This window comes from Vicugna pacos, chromosome 8 (genome assembly GCF_048564905.1).
Source record: "Vicugna pacos chromosome 8, VicPac4, whole genome shotgun sequence".
Classification (NCBI taxonomy): Eukaryota; Metazoa; Chordata; class Mammalia; order Artiodactyla; family Camelidae; genus Vicugna; species Vicugna pacos.
This window is the reverse complement of record NC_132994.1, coordinates 56364060-56382337: the sequence shown is the minus strand read 5'-3', so window position 1 is coordinate 56382337 and position 18278 is coordinate 56364060. Positions and strand designations below refer to the sequence as shown.

The window sequence follows — 18278 nt, the reverse complement described above, 5'->3', positions numbered from 1 at the left end:
GACTTCCTAGGAGATGAGTGTATAGAAATACTTAGTCATGGAAAAGAAGCGAGCCCAGGATCCAGACCTGGGTACATTGAAGGATCTTGCCGAGGAGGAGGAGCCAGCAAAGGACACTGAGAGGAAGAGGCCACTGAGGTGGGAGGAAGACAAGAAGAGGGTGGTATTAGGAGAACCAAGAGAAGAGGGAAAGTTGCAGGGAGGAGTATTCATCTGCCTCAGATGCTGAGAAGTCAAAGCAGGGCGAGGACAGAGAGGGGACACCTGGATTTGGGCACATGGAAGTCACTGATAGTCTTCCAAAAGAGCTTTCAGTAGAAAGAGACCACTTGGAAGAGCTTGAGGAGTGAGTGAGAGGTGAGGAAGGCAGAGGCTGTCAGCTAGACCAACAGTTCTCCAAGTGTGCCTCTGGGATCAGAGATCAGCATCACTTGTGAACTTGTTAGAAATGTAAATTCTCAGCCCTGGTTGCAGACCTACTGAATCCAAAACACTACGGTGGGACCCAGAATGTGTATTTTAACAAGCCCTCTAGGTGATTCAAATACACATGAAAACTTTGAGAACCACTGGTATAGTCAACTCAAAAATTGGTGAGGGAAAGTTTAGGGTCTCCTCTTTTTAGGAGGCGGGAGAGGGGTGGAGCTACAACAGGTGTTCTTGGTTTGATGGGAATGAGCTAATAAAGAGAGAGGACAGGCTATGGGGGAGGACTGGAGTGTCGGAGTGAAGGTGAAAGGCGATGAGAAGCCAAGTCCAGGTGGAGAAGTCGGTCTTTTGAGGTGAGCATGAATGCTTCTGCCATCGTAACAGAAGGGAAGACAGAATGAAGGTAAGAGGTGGGGTAGGTGGCGGATTTTGTGGTGGGAGGAAAACTAAGGGGTTTCCTTAAAGAAGTAAAAGGTGAAGTCAACAAGTGAGTGAGCATTAATGAAAGAGTGACTCCAGCAGAGAAGAGATGACAGTCATCTCAAAGAATGGGAAAGTGAAGTTACCAAGGAAATGCGGTAGGATTGCCTAGCGGTGCTGCAATCCCATTTGATATGTATGCCATTTAAGTAAAGTTAGATCAACAAGAACAGTTGTATTACTCTTTTCAACAGTCTTCAGCTGCTTTGGTACAAGCAGGCATAGATCATGCACATGGCTGTATTTTAGCCAGCTTTGGGATTTAGGCAAATGAACTGGGATTTAGCCAGGAGAAAAATAAACAAGAGTTAAGTTCAGCTTCCTTGCAAGAGAGTAACAATAATGAGGAACCATTAATCCAAGTTTAATGAAGAAGGAACCAGGGTCGAAGGCTTGGTGATAGAGAATGGAAAAGTGGGAATGTGTGGATTGGAGGTATTCGGGCAAAGAGCTGATGGAGTAGGAATATCTGAGCATGGGATTTGGAAGTGGTACTCAGACACAGGCTTGAGATCAAGATTTGATTTCAGAGGTGACGACAGCTACCGGGGATGACAAGCTCAAGTGTGACACCTGAGGTGGTGGAAAAGAGATTTTTTTGCCTGAGAAATCAGGGTCTTCTGACTGAACCAGGGTCTCAATGGTTCATCCAGGTGTAAATTATATTTGACCAGAATGGCAGTGGGAAATCTATTGTTTGAGTGCCAGTAAGTTTCACCTGAGACCATTTCTGTGTCATCAAATCTATTCTCCCTTCCCCCTTTTTGCCTTTATTCTCTTAGCCTTTCAATACATTTCTTTCTCACATCCTTTCCTTTTTTATCCTACTCCAGTTTAAAAGTTTGCTTTGCTCCCATTATAAAAGTAGTACTAATTCACTACAGAAAATAGAGGCACATAAAGGAAATAAAAGGGGAAAAAATAAAAGAAAGGAAAACTCACTCATCCTATCCAACTCTCGCTGGCGTGTTGGTATACACACATCCTTCCAAACCCTCTTTACACACACGCACCACTGCCATCCTCCCCCAAGCATGCACAGGTTTTAAACACTGAGATCACACCATCCCTAGTCTTTGTAACCTACTCTTCTCAAACTGATTTTAAAAGTACAAAAATTTGAAAAACACATCCAGAGATAGACAATGTTAACAGTTTACTATATTTCCTCCTAGAGTTTTCTATGCCTAGATTCGACATAGTTGAGATTATATAATTGTAATAACTGTAAAAAAATTTTTTCTTTTTACAGTAATTTGTATTTTGTTTTCTTTTAAACTCCTTCCCATCCTTTTGTCTTCTCCTTTGCCTGGTGGAATCCTGCCAGGGTCATGTTTTGTATGTACTGAATAGTCCAGTGAAATCTGAGGATTAAGAAGAATTTTTAAAAAGCTCCCTAAGGAATGGGTAGTAAAAACAGAAATTTCACCTTCCTTCTCTCTTGCTCTGCTTGATTAAAGAACAACAGCAGCAAAACAAAAACAAAAACCACACAGCCCCGGAATCCATGAATGCAGAGCTTTTACTAACAGATTTCTGTTAAATCTGGCTGGTTCCAGACAGAGGCACTTAAAATGCTCAGCTACCACACTCACTTTTACAGGGCACTTCATTGTTTTTAATACTCTAATATTTAAGTATTTAAATATTTATTTTAGTTATTTAATTATATTGTTTTGCCATTCAGAAGTCCCGAATCGTAAGGCACTAATATCCTAACTTTCATAGGAGGGAACAGAGGCCACGTGGCTGAGGTGATGTGAGTGAGATTAAAATCCAGGTCCCTGGTCACCAAGTTCATGCCCACTCGTTCCAGGGTCAGCAGGGAAAGTTTTCTCAGACTGACCGGTTAAGGTTCCTACGCTGGTCAGGCACTTTTCCCTGTACGATGGAGGCTGACTTTACTGTATTTTCCAGAAGAAATAGAAATAATGTTCCTGGTTGCCTCTTGCCACTAGTGGCTTGCTTTCTTTAGGGACTAGTTACTCAGACCACTAACCCTGATGCCCTTTCCTCCTAAATACCTGAGTGTGTGAGATATATGAGAAAAAGAAAAAAAAAATAAACGTGACTGAGTCTTCTGAACAGAGGGCGTCTCACAAATCCACGAAACCCCATCACAAAGTAGGTATGACCACTGCTTTTCAGCACTGACCTGATGCTCCGAGTGGTGCAAAGATGTCCACGTGACCCCCTTCATCTTCAGGGGCCACACAGCTTCCTAATTTCTCCCAGAAGTCTCTCACTTCAGGCCTCAATAAATTTTTAACACCAATTTTATAGCCTGAGGGGGAAAAAGTCAAAATGTCTATTAGTTTAAGAGAAACTCTCAGCACCTCGTGAAAATGCGAAAAGCCTGCTCCGGGACAAGATCTCCGGGACACCGCTGCTTCAGCGCTGCCTCTACGTTAGGGCCACGGAAGGTACCCCTGACCCCCACCGTGGCCACGGGCTCCTCACGTTCGGGATTCACTGGACACTGAGCAGTTAGGTTTAGGATGTCGTCTGAGGAGGATGGCCAGTCAAGTCCGGGGATTTTGCAACCAAGTTCTAAAGGGGAAATGTGTCCCCCAATTGCCAATCAAAAAATAAGTCCCTCAGAGCAGAAGTAAGGCTCCCAGGGATGCGAAGCATCGCTGTCCCTCTCACTTCCTGGGAATGCAGCGTGTGATGGCGCCCCTCATCCGCACATGTCTGGCCCCACTTCCAAAGGAGCCCTGGAGACGCTGCCTTCCGAAGCCCCAGCAATGGAAGGGAGCAAAGTCGGGCACAACAATCCCTCCGCTTCACTTCTTCGCACCGAGAGGTCTAAACGCGCAAGGGTAGGACCTCTCCAGGTGACTGGAGTGAGAGATTTCATTTTGCTTTCAAGGAAAAAGCTTTTGGGAAAAAAAAAAAAACCACTATCATTATATAGAAGGAAACTTTTGGTTTCTGAGGTATTTCGCTATTTTACTCTTGCTTTAAAAAAAGAAAACAGGATAAAGGCTGAATTTGGAAACCTTTCTCATCTGGAGAACAAGACGGCTGGGACCAGGACACCCTCACCGGCTCCCTCACTGCACCGGCAGTGAACACGCTACCACGGGGTAAGCTTGCAGTCGGTGCCTCCCTGCCACTGAGAGACGCATCGCCGTGTAATTCAGCAGCTGTGCCTTACTTTTGGAGGCTGTATAAAATTGAATGTGGAATGCAACTCGTTCCAGGCACAGATAAACTAAACAAGAAAAGCCAAAAATAAGGTAAAGTGAAACAAAAAGCAGTTCGTTTTTGCTAATAGATTTACTGAAACCATTCCCAGTATGCTGAGTTCCAGCTACAGGGATGGAAGTCTGATAGATGATTCAGAGTACAGACGGTCCCCAGCTTATGGTGGTCCAACTTGGGATTTTTTGGCCACATGTTGGTGGTAAAGCAATACACTCTCAGTAGAAACCGTACTTTGAATTTTGGTCTTTTCCCGGGCTAGCTGTATGTGGTTCGATACTCTCGTGGGGCTGGACAGCAGCAGGGAGCTGTGGCCCCCAGTCAGCCACCTGAGCTTGAGGGTAAATAGCTGGTACAACTACACCCCTTCTGTACCCACACAACCATCCTGTTCTCATTTCAGCACAGCATTCAGTAAATTACATGAGATAGTCAACACTTGATTATAAAATAGGTTCTGTGTTAGGTGATTTTTGTCGCATTGTAGGCTAATGTAAGTGTTCTGAGCAGGTTAAGGTAGACTGTGAAGTTTGGTAGGTTAGGTGTATTCAGTGCATTTTGACTTAAACCCATCATAAGTTGAAACTATTTTATCAGGACATAACCCCACCATAAGCTGAGGAAGATCTGTCTTCACGCTACCATTTTGTGAGTTCCCTGCCAGCTGGATCCTTGACCATCTGTTATTACCTCTCTTCCCTCATTTCACAAAGATGGAAGATTTCATGTTAGTAAAACTTAAAACCTGTTTAGGTATAAGCGAGGAAGGTTGCAAGTTGTATATGAGAAAGAATAGAAACTGAAAGTTTATTTCTAAAACATTCATCTCCTTGCCCCACAAAGGGTTATCATTGAAATGTTTAAAAGATGGCCCATAACAGGTTAATGGTACCAGTAAATCCTGTCCTTTGTGGTATAAGCCATTTGGAAGTATAATGAATATTATTAGTGCACACCAGTATATAGATTTTGGTATTTGCTGCTGTTAAAATTGCTTCATTTTCATCAAACTTAAAATTGTTTCGTACATCAAAGAATATAATGAACAGAGTGAAAGGCAGCCTACAGAATGGGAGAAAATGTTTGTGAAACATGTAAGTGATAAGGGATTAGTGTCCAGACTGTATAGAGAATGTCTACCACTCAGTAACAAAAAAATCAAATAACCCAGTTTAAAAAAAGCAAAAAACTTGAATAGACATTTCTCTAAAGAAGATATACAAATGGTCAACAAGCATATAAAAAGATGTTCAACATCACTAATCATCAAAGAAATGCAAGTGAAAGTCATAATGGATATCACCTCATACACATTGGGACAGGATATTAAAAAACAGAAAGGAAAAAACAGATGTTGGTGATAATGTGAAGATATTAGAACCCTTATGCACTGTTGGTAGGATTGTAAAATGGTGTAGCCACTATGGAAAATAGTATGGAGTTTCCTCAAAAAATAAAAAATGATCCAGCAATCCCACTTCTGAGCATACATCCAAAGGAATCGAAAGCAGAATCTCAGGGATATTTGCACACTTATGTTCATAACAGCTCTCATGGCCAAAACGTGGAAGCAACCCAAATGTCCACTGGCAAATGAACAGAGTAGGTGTGAGTATATACCCACACACTGGAATATGAATTATTCAACCTCAAAGGAAGAATATTCTGTCACATGATACAACATGGATAAAACTTGAGGACATTAAGTGAAATAATCCAATCACAAAAAGTCGAATACTGTATGATTCCACTTAGATGAAGTATCTAAAGTAGTCAAATTCATAGGAACAGAAAGCAGAATGGTATTTCCTAAGGGCTAAGGGGAGGGGGCAGAGGAGAGTTGTTTAATGGTGTGATGATTAATTTTATGTGTCAACTTTGCCGGGCCCTGGGTACCCAGAAATTTGGTCAAACATTATTTTGGGTGCATCTGTGAGGGCGTTTGGGGTGAGATTAACATTTAAGTAGGTAGATTGAGTAAAGCAGATTATCCTCCCTAATATGGATGGGCCTCATCCAGTCAGTTGAAGGCCTGAATAGAACAAAAAGGTGGTCCCTTCTTGAATAAGAAGGAACTCCTCCTGCCTGACTGCTTTGAGCTGGGATATCAACCTTTTTAACCAACTGAAACTCAAAAAGTATTCTGAAGGTCGTATGTGGGGATAAATACTACAGCAGAGCACAGTGGGTTGTTCTTTCCAATCCCCAGTCTTACCTTGGATTAAATTAATTTCTCTGCTGTCTCCATCACTAAATATTCCCACACTCTGTGCCTTCTGCCCATCCAGAGCTTTTTCTATGAGATAAAATAGGCTCTCCAAGGTTAGGCCGCTGTGTTCGTACACCACAGAAATGATCCCTGCTTTAACACTGTTCACCACCATCTAGAAAATGAAACCAGAGCTGCAGGAACCAAAGCCCATTATTTTAGAATATTTATTAATAAAATAAACACAATGAATATGTAACCCGCTATGATTTTTAATGACTGTTTTTCTTCAGAAATGGTAGAAGGAAGGTAAGCTTTCTCCTTCACTAGTTTCTTTTTAAATTTTTATTTCTTTTCTAATTATAAGAGGAGAAATTTAAGTACATTTGTAAGTCTATCACTCAGAGAGAAATTCTAACAAACTATTTTCTGCCAGCTTTTTTATCTTTGTACACACCCCTGCACAGAGATACACATACAACTTTTAAAAAATAATAAAGTCAAGATTGTACAATTTTGCAATAGACTTCTTAAATAGATTTTATTTTCCTCTTAATTACAAATTTTTGAATTATCAATATTGATAAATATTTCACATTTAAATAAATATTAAAACCACTGTTCTTTGAATTCAACAACCAAGTAAAATTTTCACTGTGATGAAGTTAATTCTTTAGCAACAGACAGGTTGGAAAGTCATTGATGTCACTGATTTTTCCCAAAACCTCATGCTACTTTCTAAAGGTCACAGTTCAAACATATAGAGTACTACCTTATGGTTACACTCTGCTTTTTGCCTAAACCCCCATTACATTCAAGTAATTATGGCATAGTCTTATGTAAAGAAGACAAATAGGAGAATGGATTTATTTTATACCAGCTTATTCACCCATATTCTATCAACAGTTATCCTCTGTGCTTAGCACGATGCATTTTTTAACCTTATGGAAACCATCACATGGAGATCAAAACTCTGATCTTGCTTTCATGTGGATCCATTAATTAAGCTAGCCAGTTGTAAATGATCAAAGTCAATTCCTAGATGCCCAAAAACAGAAGTGATTTCGTATCTTGAAAGCAACCCTTTTGTTACAGATAAGAATTTTTGCAAGAACTTTCTAAGTAAGCCAATGAATGTAGCCTACTAATGCCACTCCTTATATATGCCCCTGTGTGTGTATTAATACATAAATGTGTACATGGATATACATACTTAAATATATAAATACATGCTTCCTGTATCTTCTTTGTGCTTCCTTTCTCTTATTCATATTAAAATAAAAATATATAACTTCACTATAGAAAGAGCATATTTTCATTTAATAGCACCCTTATTAAATAGATCACAAAATAAGATTTCTGACATTTTTCTTTTGAGAAATGGTGGTTACATGATATTAAATTCCTTGGGCAGCCCAAAGAAATTTTAAAATAATTTGTATCACTTTGATTTTTTTATGGATTAAGTGCAACCAATTCAATTCAATAAGAATTTATTGGACAGGTACTAAATGCAAGGCAGTTTAGGCCTTTAATAATGTTTAAAAAATAATTTTGACTCATGGTGATTTTTATTGCTTCTGATTTTTAAAACTGTTTTGGGTATATACATTTCCACTGAGATCAGACCACTTTCCTTGTAGGAGATTAATCATTCTCATACCCATAGTGGCCAAAAGATTGCCATCTGTCCCCTCTAGGGGAGGTGAAAAAAAACCCATTCAGGAAGGGGCTGGCCTCATAACACACTGGGTACCTCGTATGCAGGAATCCGAGAGGATATTAATATGAAGTGCGGCTGGAGAGCATTTGAAGAGCTGATATCACTTTCATAAAGTCCCCGCCAATTTTTCTTTGGTAGGAAAGGGTAGGAATGGCATCCAGAAACATTGCTTCTGCAGGGGAAAGGGGGGATAAGTGAAGTTTTTATTATCCCTTAACTTGACTTTGATAAGTGAGAACCAGTTTGTTATCTGGAAATCAGTTACCCTGTACAAGGTAGGCGACCTCAGGACCTTAGTCTCTCCCTGTGGTTTTCAGGGACAGCAGCAAACAGGGCTCCTGGTTGAATGGGACCAATGCTGCCCTCTGGGCCTCTCCCTCTGCGTTCATGGGATGCCAAAGAGGGCTCTTGGAACTTACTTTCGTAGGGCACTTAAAGCCAATGTAGTGACAGACTTCAGGGCTCAAAACGGCATTTGTAAAAGGAGCAGCCAAGAGATTTTAAATTTCCTTCATCGTCCGGGCCTCCTGGTTTTCCGAGTAATGTCCAGTCTCTCCCCAGCCACCCCCAATCCCAATACCATTCGGATATGCTTACCCCATAAAAAAATTTCTGAAAAAATGTTATTTTTGCTCAAAAACTTTATACAGAAAATGTGCTACATCCATAAAATAGGCTCTTTGTGGGATTAAGAATATCTGAAATGTAAATTTTGAATGTTACATATCTCCATCTTCGGGAAGCATGTTAAAGGCCACTGTTCTTGAAGATTTAGGAACTGTTTCTATTGCTATTTCATAGGATAAGAGCTGTATAATTATACAAGATCCCTGCATGTTGACTAAATTACTCTAGAATGATTTCTTGGTATCATGGGACAGTCCTGAGCCTTCAGCAGATGGAGGTTTGCTTACCGCTTGGGCAAAGCGTCTAAAGATGCCAAAATCAGCTGTTTCTCCAAAGTTTCATGGAATCCCACTCGCTCCCTCATGGTCTGGGAGAGACATGGTTGGCATTTGGATTTTAACAATCTAGAGCAGCGTGTTCCACTCACCCAAGGGGGTCGAACGTTGAACAACAACTCTGAAAAACAGACAGCAGCAGGCTCAGCTGTTGACTCCATGCTGCTCCCAGCCAAGTCTGCACAGATAAAGGCATCAGATATAAAGCTGAACCAGGGCAGTGTTCCAGATGGCAGTAATTACAGCCAGTGTTACAGGCTGTGTTTGGATCTCTTATCCTCTCAGCTCTGTGGCTGCAAGTTACCAGTCATTTCAGGTCAAGATACAAAACTCAGAGAACAAGCAACTCTTTTCTTGTGGAAACCAGTTCATCAGTTTATAGGCTTCACAGCTATTTTTGCCCTTCTTCTTGGCTTCCAGTAATTTCCCATTTGTTACAATCTTGCAGCGGGTGAGTCAGTAACAAAACAAAGATGGGAGAACTCAAATCAGGTTTGCTGATTACCTTTACACACCATGCGAATCAGAAGGCTTAGCTGAGAGCATGTCTCATCCCTACTCCCTTTCCACTGTTTTTTTGATGTCATTCTTCCTGCTTCCATTTCCATTTTCATTTTTCTTCTTTTCCACTGATCCTGTTCCTTCTTGTTCTGAACCTATTTATTTGTTTTTGCCTGTGTTCATAGCCCTCTCTCCCCATCTTTGGTCTTACGAGGCATGGATATTTGACCTTATACATTTCATCAGAAATCTTTTTGTTTTTCTTGATTAACTTGAAATATATAGTGAAGAAAAAAAGAGCTTGTCCTTAACATACTTTAGAGAATGCCACCTACAGGCTATTTCAGAAAGACAGCACTGTCCTCCTCTATGTAAATCCCTTGGTTTCAACAATACTTGGCTAAGACACAAAGTTTTAAAATGCCACTCACTCTTACGTAGTGCAATTTTCTCCCAGATTATCTTCCTAAGGCACTTTTCTCTTTGCCTTTCCTGTAGCTCCTCATCTTCTGTTTTGGGTTCATTCAGAGTCCCATACATTGCAGCGGCTTCCCTAGGAGTTAGCCAGTCTAAGTTGGACACACAAGCAATGTAATGGTGCTTCCAAGCACCATACTCATTCTCTGTTGGAGTATAGGGCAGAAACCAGCCAAACTTAATGCATTTGGGCATCCATAAGCAATCCTTCCAAAAAAGAAATGAGAAAGATGAGTTGCAAGGACAATTTCCCGGTAGTAATCTTTTCAGGGACACGTAATTTTTTCTTACTACATTGAGATGCCTAGTACAGTTGACTTGCCGTCTGAACTTGACTCTGAGAAGTAAGAGATACACCTTACTCCATAGGAAAAATATTCCTTGATGAACATGTATTTACATATTCATGCATTGTATATGAATATATGTATTAGTCATCTTTGTACACTTATCCAGTGTTCCCATAGCATTTGGTTACTTTAACCCCAGATTCTGAGAATTCTGCTTCTAGCAATGGTGTGGTAGCTTGTTTCAGACCAACCTTCCTACTGGGAACAACTTTGACCCACACGATGTTGCCAATATGCAACCAGTTTTGATATATGAAAACAGCAAATTTCATGTGGTTTAAATTAATCAAATAACTAGACAAAATACTATAAAGCAATCATTTGAGCTACTGATGCAATAAGGACTTGTGCAACCATGACCCCAAAGAGAAGGGAAACCCAGAGAGGTAATATTTTGATTTGGCCTCACTTTTCACTTCAAGGAATTTGACGGTTCCAAAGTAAAGCCTAAGCTGAGAAGCAGGGTAGAAAGTTGTGACTGAAAGACTTAGATGTTGTTAAGAATTTAAGGCATTTTCAAATTCAGGGCTCGCTAAGGGGAAGCACCCTGGTGATGACCCCAGGCTTTCAGCCGAGATATTTTTCAGTAGGATGATAAGGAATTAGACAGAAACTAGCTTTAAATAGCCCATCCTCTGGTTAGATTTAAGTGATCTATTTCTAGCCTACCCAAATGCCAGAAGCGAAGTCAAATTCTCTCTGGAGGAAGATAACATCACCCAGAGAGACTCAAATTCTCACATCGGTTTTGATACTCAGGATCTGGTTCTCAATCAAAAATGCCAGGTACACAAAAAGATAAAAGTTGTTTTTTCTTTAGGTTTTTTTTTTTTTTAGTAAATAGAGACCCTCAGGAGAGCCAAAAGTTGTAATTTTCAGACATGAACTTTAAAAAAAAAACTTTAATTAATAGGCCTAAGAAATTAAATGGCTGGAAAGTTTTGGCAAAGCAATCAAGTCAACAGTCTAGGACTGAAAAATAGCTGAAATTTAGAACTCAATGGACCAGTTTAAGAGCAAATTAGAATCCAGCTAAAGAGATAATTTGAAAACTAGGCAGAAGAAAAATCTAGACTGAAACACTAAAGGCCAAAAAGACGGGAAAGACACATAAGAGAATATGAAACATATGAGACATGGTGAATCAATCTAGTGTATTGAATCCCAGAAAAAAGAGAGAGAAAATGGGGCAGAAGCAATATATGAAGAGGTAGCATCTGAGAACTTTGCAAAACCGGTAAGACATTTATCTCCAATTGAAAAATCATTTCAAAATACAAAACAGACAAACACCTCTAGGTGAATTGTAATAAAATTGCAGGAAAAAAAAGAGAGAGAAAAAAATCCTAAAAGCAGCTAGAGAAAACAAGTATTACCTTTAAAGGAACAATAATAAAACTCCCTACTTCTCAAAAAAAAAAAAAGTTATGAAAGCCAGAGAACAATGGAAAATTTTCAGAGTTCTATGAAAAATTAACTACCAACCCAGAGCTCAAATTCTCAGTGAAAATAGCCTTCAAATTTGAAGGTGAAATAAAGACATTTTCAGACAAAAACTAAGAGAATGTGTCAGCAGCAAGCTGTAGTCTAGGAAATAGTAAAGAGAATTCAGAAGAAAAATGATCCCAAAAGGAATCTCAGAGATGCAAGAAAGTGTGAAGAAAACATAAAAAGAGTTACTCCTAAGTAAATATTGACTCTATCAAACAATAAAAGACTTGTGAGGTTTATGTGTGTGTATATATATATAAGTGTGTGTTTGTGTATTTTATATTTGTGTGTGTGTAAAATTAAAATATTTGATAACCAAAGCATAAAAACTGAGCAGGGAAGCAAATGGAGTTAAGGAGTTCTATGCTCCCTGCATTATCTTGGAGGAGGTAAGATAACCCTAGGATGAGTGCTGTAATGAGTGCTGTGTTAGCCGAAAGAGAACTGCTAGAGGCTTTACAGTTCATCTCAAAAAAGTTTAAGTTAACCCTGAAAGAAGACAAGGAGAGCAACAAAATATAAAATAGTAAATAAAATACTGGGGAGGGGAGGGTATAGTTCATTGGTATGCTCAGCATGCACAAGGTCCTGGGTTCAATCCCCAGTACCTCCATTTAAAAAACAAATAGTAGAAAGGTGGACTTGAGCCCAAACATACCAGTATTTACATAAATGTGAACAGACTGAATTACCCCAGCTAAAAGTCAAAGATTGTCGAGTGTTAAAAGAAAACCACTACCACCATAATCTGTTTACAAGATATGTTCCTTAAATATAAGGACACAGGAAGTTTGAAAGTAAGGCAGACAGACCACGGGAACACTAAGCCTGGATTCGTACATGCTAGAAATCCAGGGCTCACAGTTGGCTCTTGCGCGTGGCCCCTCAGGTATTCTCTGAGATCAGAATCTCAGCACAAACTCATCCTGGAAAATTTGTACGAGTTAAAGGAGTAAATTATTGACTTGTATTTAATGTCTACCAGGAGACAGATAGTCCAGAGGCAGAATTAATGGCAGAGGATGTAGAAGATAGAGATTTATACTCCTCAACAGATGTTAACCAAAGAGGGATCAGTTAGCGTTGTGGTTGTATAGCAATTATTGAGGTGAATTATCATGAATAAAATAACATTATTTAAAAACCAAAGCTTAAATGATTTTTCACAAAAAGTTGGACTTCTTTATTGCAGACAAATTATTTTCTAAATAACTGAGTATTTAAAGATTATTAAAATTGCATGAATTATTAGAATAGTGTATATACCCTGACTTACAAAATAAACTACTATTTTTAGTTCATCCCCATTTTTTTTTTCTCTTAAGGGTAAGTTAATTATGAGTCAGATACCCTCAGTTATTATCTTCAGGGAGGAGAACTACCCCAATTGCCTCATTACAGATGACAGTTGCATTTGGACCCTGTTACTGGGAAGTGACAAATAGTAAACCTGTTCAGTTAAAAACTTCCAGGGCCAGCTGACTTGTGCAGCTGCACATAAGTCTTTCGGATTCAGAAAGGAAAAGATATAGAGAGAAATGAAGCGTGGTAACACTGTAGAGAAATCCACTCTGGCCACTTGCATCCTTTCTGAAAACCACTCTTGGACAACCCTAGAAAGCAAAATACAAAACTTTAGTTCAGAATACGAATATCTAAAATTGATTAAAAATTCAGTATAAATATTGGTCATTGTTCTTTCTCTAATGTTCTACCTATTTAAAAAGTTAAATCCTAAATAACTGAAGGATAGATTTTTAAGAATACTGTACCCACTTTCAATGATCCATTCTAAAGAGGAAGATGAATAACAAAATATATCTAAAATCCACAAGAAAAAAAATCTGAAATAAACAGTTAAGACATGTCTGGTTTTTTTTTCTTTTCTTTTACCCCAAAATCAGTAAGTCCTGTCAGCTTTACAAATATACATCCCCCAGATATGTTCCCCAATCCAGCCACTTCTCTCCGCCTGCACTGCTTCCACGCCTCTCCCCTACCCCCAGGTGATTGCAGCCGCCTCCTGATTGCCCCTGTCCTTCCACTCCAGCCCTCCTAGAGCCCATTCTCCACACAGCAGCCAAAGGGATTTTTAAAAATGTAAATCAGATAAAGTCACTCATGCAAGTAAAACCCTACAATGACTTCCCAATGCACTTAGAATAAAAATCTATAGCTCCATCATACTTAGTGGTGAAATAGCAGATGCCTTCCCCCTAACAAAGCAAGATTGTCCACTCTCACTACTTGCATTTACCGTGGAACAGAGGTCCTAGCCTGTGCAGCAAGGCAAGAAAAAATAGTAAAAGGTATACACATTGTAAAGGGAGCAGTGAAACGGTCTCAATTCATGTACCATGTATGTAGAATCTATACAACTATTAAAATTGTTGAACTTGTTAGTATAAAATTGTTACAATTTTATTTTTTAGATGCTTATAGGATCTAGAGCAACATCCCCTTTTCATTCCTGATAGTCATAATTTGTGTTTTCTCTCTTTTTCCCTTGGCTACTCTTGCTAGGAGTTTATAGATTTTATTACTTCTTTGTAACAAACCAGCTCTTGTTTTCATAGGTTTTCTCTATTGTTTGTCTGTTTCCTACTTTATTGATTTCCACTCTTCATCATTTCTTTCCTTCTACTTACTTCGGTGTAAATTGCTATTTCTTCCCCTAGTTTCTTAAGATAGAAATTTTGGTCATTAATTTTAAACCCCTTTTTTCTCTAACATTAACATTTATATGATATTTTCCCTCTAAGCTGTGCTTTTGCTGAATCCCACATGCTTAGCCCTGTTGTAGTTTCCTTATCATTTAACTGTAAATATTTTCCGACTTCCCTTGTGATTTCTTCTTTGACCATAGGTTACTTATAAGTGATGTTAATGTCTAAATATTTGAGGATTTTCTAGATATTTTATCTTTATTAATCTCAAAATGTATTGCATTGTGTTAAAGAATAATACTTAATAAGATTTCAACAATTCTGAAATGCATTGAGTCTTATTTTGTGGACCAGGAAGTGATGTATCTTGATGAATGTAAGTTCGCTCATAAAAGAACACATTTTTGGAAATTGTTGTGTCTAGTTTTCTACAAATTTTAGTTCAAGGTGGTTGAGAATATTGCTCAGTTCTTCTATATTCTTACTGTTTTTCGTTTGGTTCTATTTTGTCAGTTTTTATTTCATGTAATTTGAAACTCTGTTATTTGGTACATAAACATTTGTAATTGTTATGACTTCTTCATAAATTGATATTTTTCTCATTATAAAAACATCCCTCTCAATCTCTCTGGTGATATTCCTTGTCCTGAAGTCCATTCTGTCTGATATTAATATTACCATCCTACTTTTTTATATTTTTATTGAAGTATACTCAGTTTATAATGTGTCAATTTCTGGTGTACAGCACAATGCTAAAGTCACATAGGAACATACATATATTCGTTTTCATATTCTTTTTCACCATAAGTTACTACAAGATATTGAATGTAGCTCCCTGTGCTATACAGTTTAAACTTATTTATCTATTTTATATATATTAGTTAGTATCTGCAAATCTCAAACACCTAATGTATTCCTTCCCACCCCCTTACCCCACTGTTAACCAAAAGTTTGTTTTATATGTCTGTGAGTCTGTTTCTGCTTTGTAAATAAGTTCATTTATCTTTTTTTGTTCCCCTTAGATTCCATATGTAAGTGATGTGGTGTTTTCTTTCTCTTTCTGGTTTACTTCACTTAGAATGACATTCTCCAACTCCATCCATGTTGCTGCAAATGGCATATTTTATTATTTTTATGGCTGAATAGTATTCCATTGTATAAATATACCACAGCTTCTTTATCCAATCATCTGTTGGTGGACATTTAGGTTGTTTCCATGTCTTGGCTATTGTAAACAGTGCTGCTGTGAACACTGGGGTACACCATCCTACTTTTATATGCTTACTATTTGCACAGTGTATCTTTCCCTATCCTTATACTTCACCAATCAGTGCCTTTATGTTTAAAGTGTATCCCTCATAGTCATTATACAGTGCGTTTTTTTAAGCTTATTTGACAATCATTGCCTTTATTTGAGGGTGTAGTCTGCTTGTATTTAATATAATTATTGTTATGTTGAAACCAAGTCTTAATTTTGTTATTTGTTGTTTGGTTGTCCCATCTGTTTTATGGACATTTATTCTTCTTTTGCCTTGGTTTGAGTTAATAAATTCTTTTATATTCCATTTTAATTCTTTTATTGGCTTTTTAGGATATCTTGCACTACTCTTTTAAGTTGTTGCTAGGAACTATGGTATGCATCTGTTTTTTTCATAGCCTACTTAGAGTTAATATTCATGTAAAATTAAAGGCCAGTGTGACAGTATAATTATCACCATCCTTTATGCTTTTGTTATTATATCTATTGCATCTACTTAAGTTATAAACTCCAAAATACATTTTTTGCATTAAATAGTCATATATCTTAAAATAACTTCAAAATTTTATATTTTCTCACACATTTATCATTTTCTGTACTCTTCATTCCTGCTTATAAATCCAAGTTTCTTTCTGGTATCAATTTCCTTAGCCTAAAGGACTTCCTTCAGCATTTCTTTACTGCAGGTCTTCTGACAACAAATTTTGTCAGTTTCCTTTTATTTGAAAATGTCTTCATTTCACATTCATATTTGTTATACTATTATGACTCCACTGATTAACTTAAATAATTATCATCTCACAGACAATCTGGTTTCTGTTATATCCCCTTTTTCTTCTTACTCCCTCACTCTCATTGTTTTAAAGCAAATCCAAGGCACCGTATAATTTCATCCATAAATACTTCAGTGTCTCACTAAATAATAAGAAAAATTTTTTAAATATATATACTATATATAATACCATCATCATACCTTAAGAAATTCAATAATAATTTTTTAGTATGACATCTATCAAGAAAACTTCTTACAAGCATTCCACCTAAGCACAGATAGATCTTGAATAAATATAAAATCCAAGGCTCTATCAAAGTGGTCATCTTGGGGGCTATATAAACCTTAGACCAAAGAGATATTTGCACTGCTGGCCATGCAGCTAACAACTACCAAAAAAAAAAAAAAGGATATTTAATACCTGATTGCCCTCTTTAGATATTAGCAATAAACACCTGCTATAGTCCCAAGCCACCAGATAGCGATCGAGGCTCTTCCCTGGAACTCCTGATTTCCTCCAAACTCAGTAGAATTACAGATAATTGTGACTAGTTTCACAGCTGATTGGAAACTTTGGTAATAAGAACCTTCCAGAATTCATTTACCTAAGGCCACGGAGACTCCAAGACTTCTCCCTCACTGCTAAGTGGCTACTGCTGCCCTGTTACTGGGTCCTAATGAACACAGATTAACTCAGTGAAAGAAAAGTTGTGACTCTGAACAGATTTCATCCTGCAATGGGTCTTCTCGGTCCTAAATTCCCATAGAGTGGGTCAAGCCTCAGAAAGTCCCAGTGTGAAATGAAATGGCACCTCCAGTTAGGAACAAAAAAGACCTTAGTTACCCTCACTCCCCGGTTGTTGAATATCCACTGGACCCAGAGGCAGTCTGGACCACACATTTACCAAACTGCTGGCTTAACTGGAGATTCACTTATAAGTCTTGGGAGAAGGAAAAGTTCTGCCTTGCAACAGAACACCAATTAATACACGCAGAGGAATTAAGTAATGAGAAAATTACCACTTGGCAGCTATCATAGAAATAAGTGTTTCAGATAAGAATCATCAATGGATGCTAAAACTAGTAGGTGAAAGTTTGCTGAGGAAAAGGATATTTGCATAGATTCAAATACTTTTTAATTAATTTAAAACTAATCACTCAAATCCTTTTTAGTTATTTATAAATTAGTAAATATAAAATACTTAATAATCTAGCATCTTAGCCAAGTGATAAAAGTCACAAGCGGTGGGACAAATTGACATGATCTGCCTCCAAAATGACCCACTGAGAAGAACACAGCATCCAGTCTGTGTTTTTCCTGCCAAGAGTGTACAACCTCAATGTAATCATGAGGAAATACCAGCCAACCACAAACTGAAGGTCATTCAACAAGGTAGCAGATCTGTCCTCTTCAAGTGTCATGTAAGAAAAGACAAGGAAAAACTGAGGAATTGCTCCATTGAAGGTGGAGATAGAGATGTGAAAGCTACATACAGTGGGTGACCCTGGATTGGATTTGGACTGAGAAGGAAAGGATGATTTTAAAGGACATTGTTGGAAGAATCAGCTGCATTGAATGGAGTCTGTGCATTGGGTGGTAGTGCTGAATCAATGTGGATTTTCTGATATTGGAGGATGTACTGTGATTTTTTTCAGCCAAGTCTGCTTGTTTTTGAGGAAACACATACTGAAATGCTTATGGTTAGTGGGGCATTATGTTTACAACTCACTCTCAAATATTCAGAATAATAAA

The 18278-nt window shown here is 38.1% G+C and overlaps 1 protein-coding gene across 5 annotated transcripts in view; it reads right to left on the bottom strand.

The window, feature by feature from the left end:
- The window catches only part of ECT2L (epithelial cell transforming 2 like), a 63286-nt gene that overhangs the window by 25391 nt on the left and 19617 nt on the right, over positions 1-18278 (bottom strand). For 4 of the 5 annotated variants that reach the window (XM_072965918.1, XM_072965920.1, XM_072965919.1 and 1 more), the window contains 6 exons: positions 13280-13442; positions 9943-10195; positions 8963-9131; positions 8082-8220; positions 6332-6500; positions 3065-3193 (listed from right to left, as the gene is read on the bottom strand). In XM_072965918.1, coding sequence (XP_072822019.1) covers positions 3065-3193; positions 6332-6500; positions 8082-8220; positions 8963-9131; positions 9943-10195; positions 13280-13442 — 1022 coding nt within the window. Of the gene's footprint in view, positions 1-3064; positions 3194-6331; positions 6501-8081; positions 8221-8962; positions 9132-9942; positions 10196-13279; positions 13443-16946; positions 17016-18278 lie in introns of those variants that run through there. The other variant, XM_072965922.1, reaches the window with a different exon arrangement.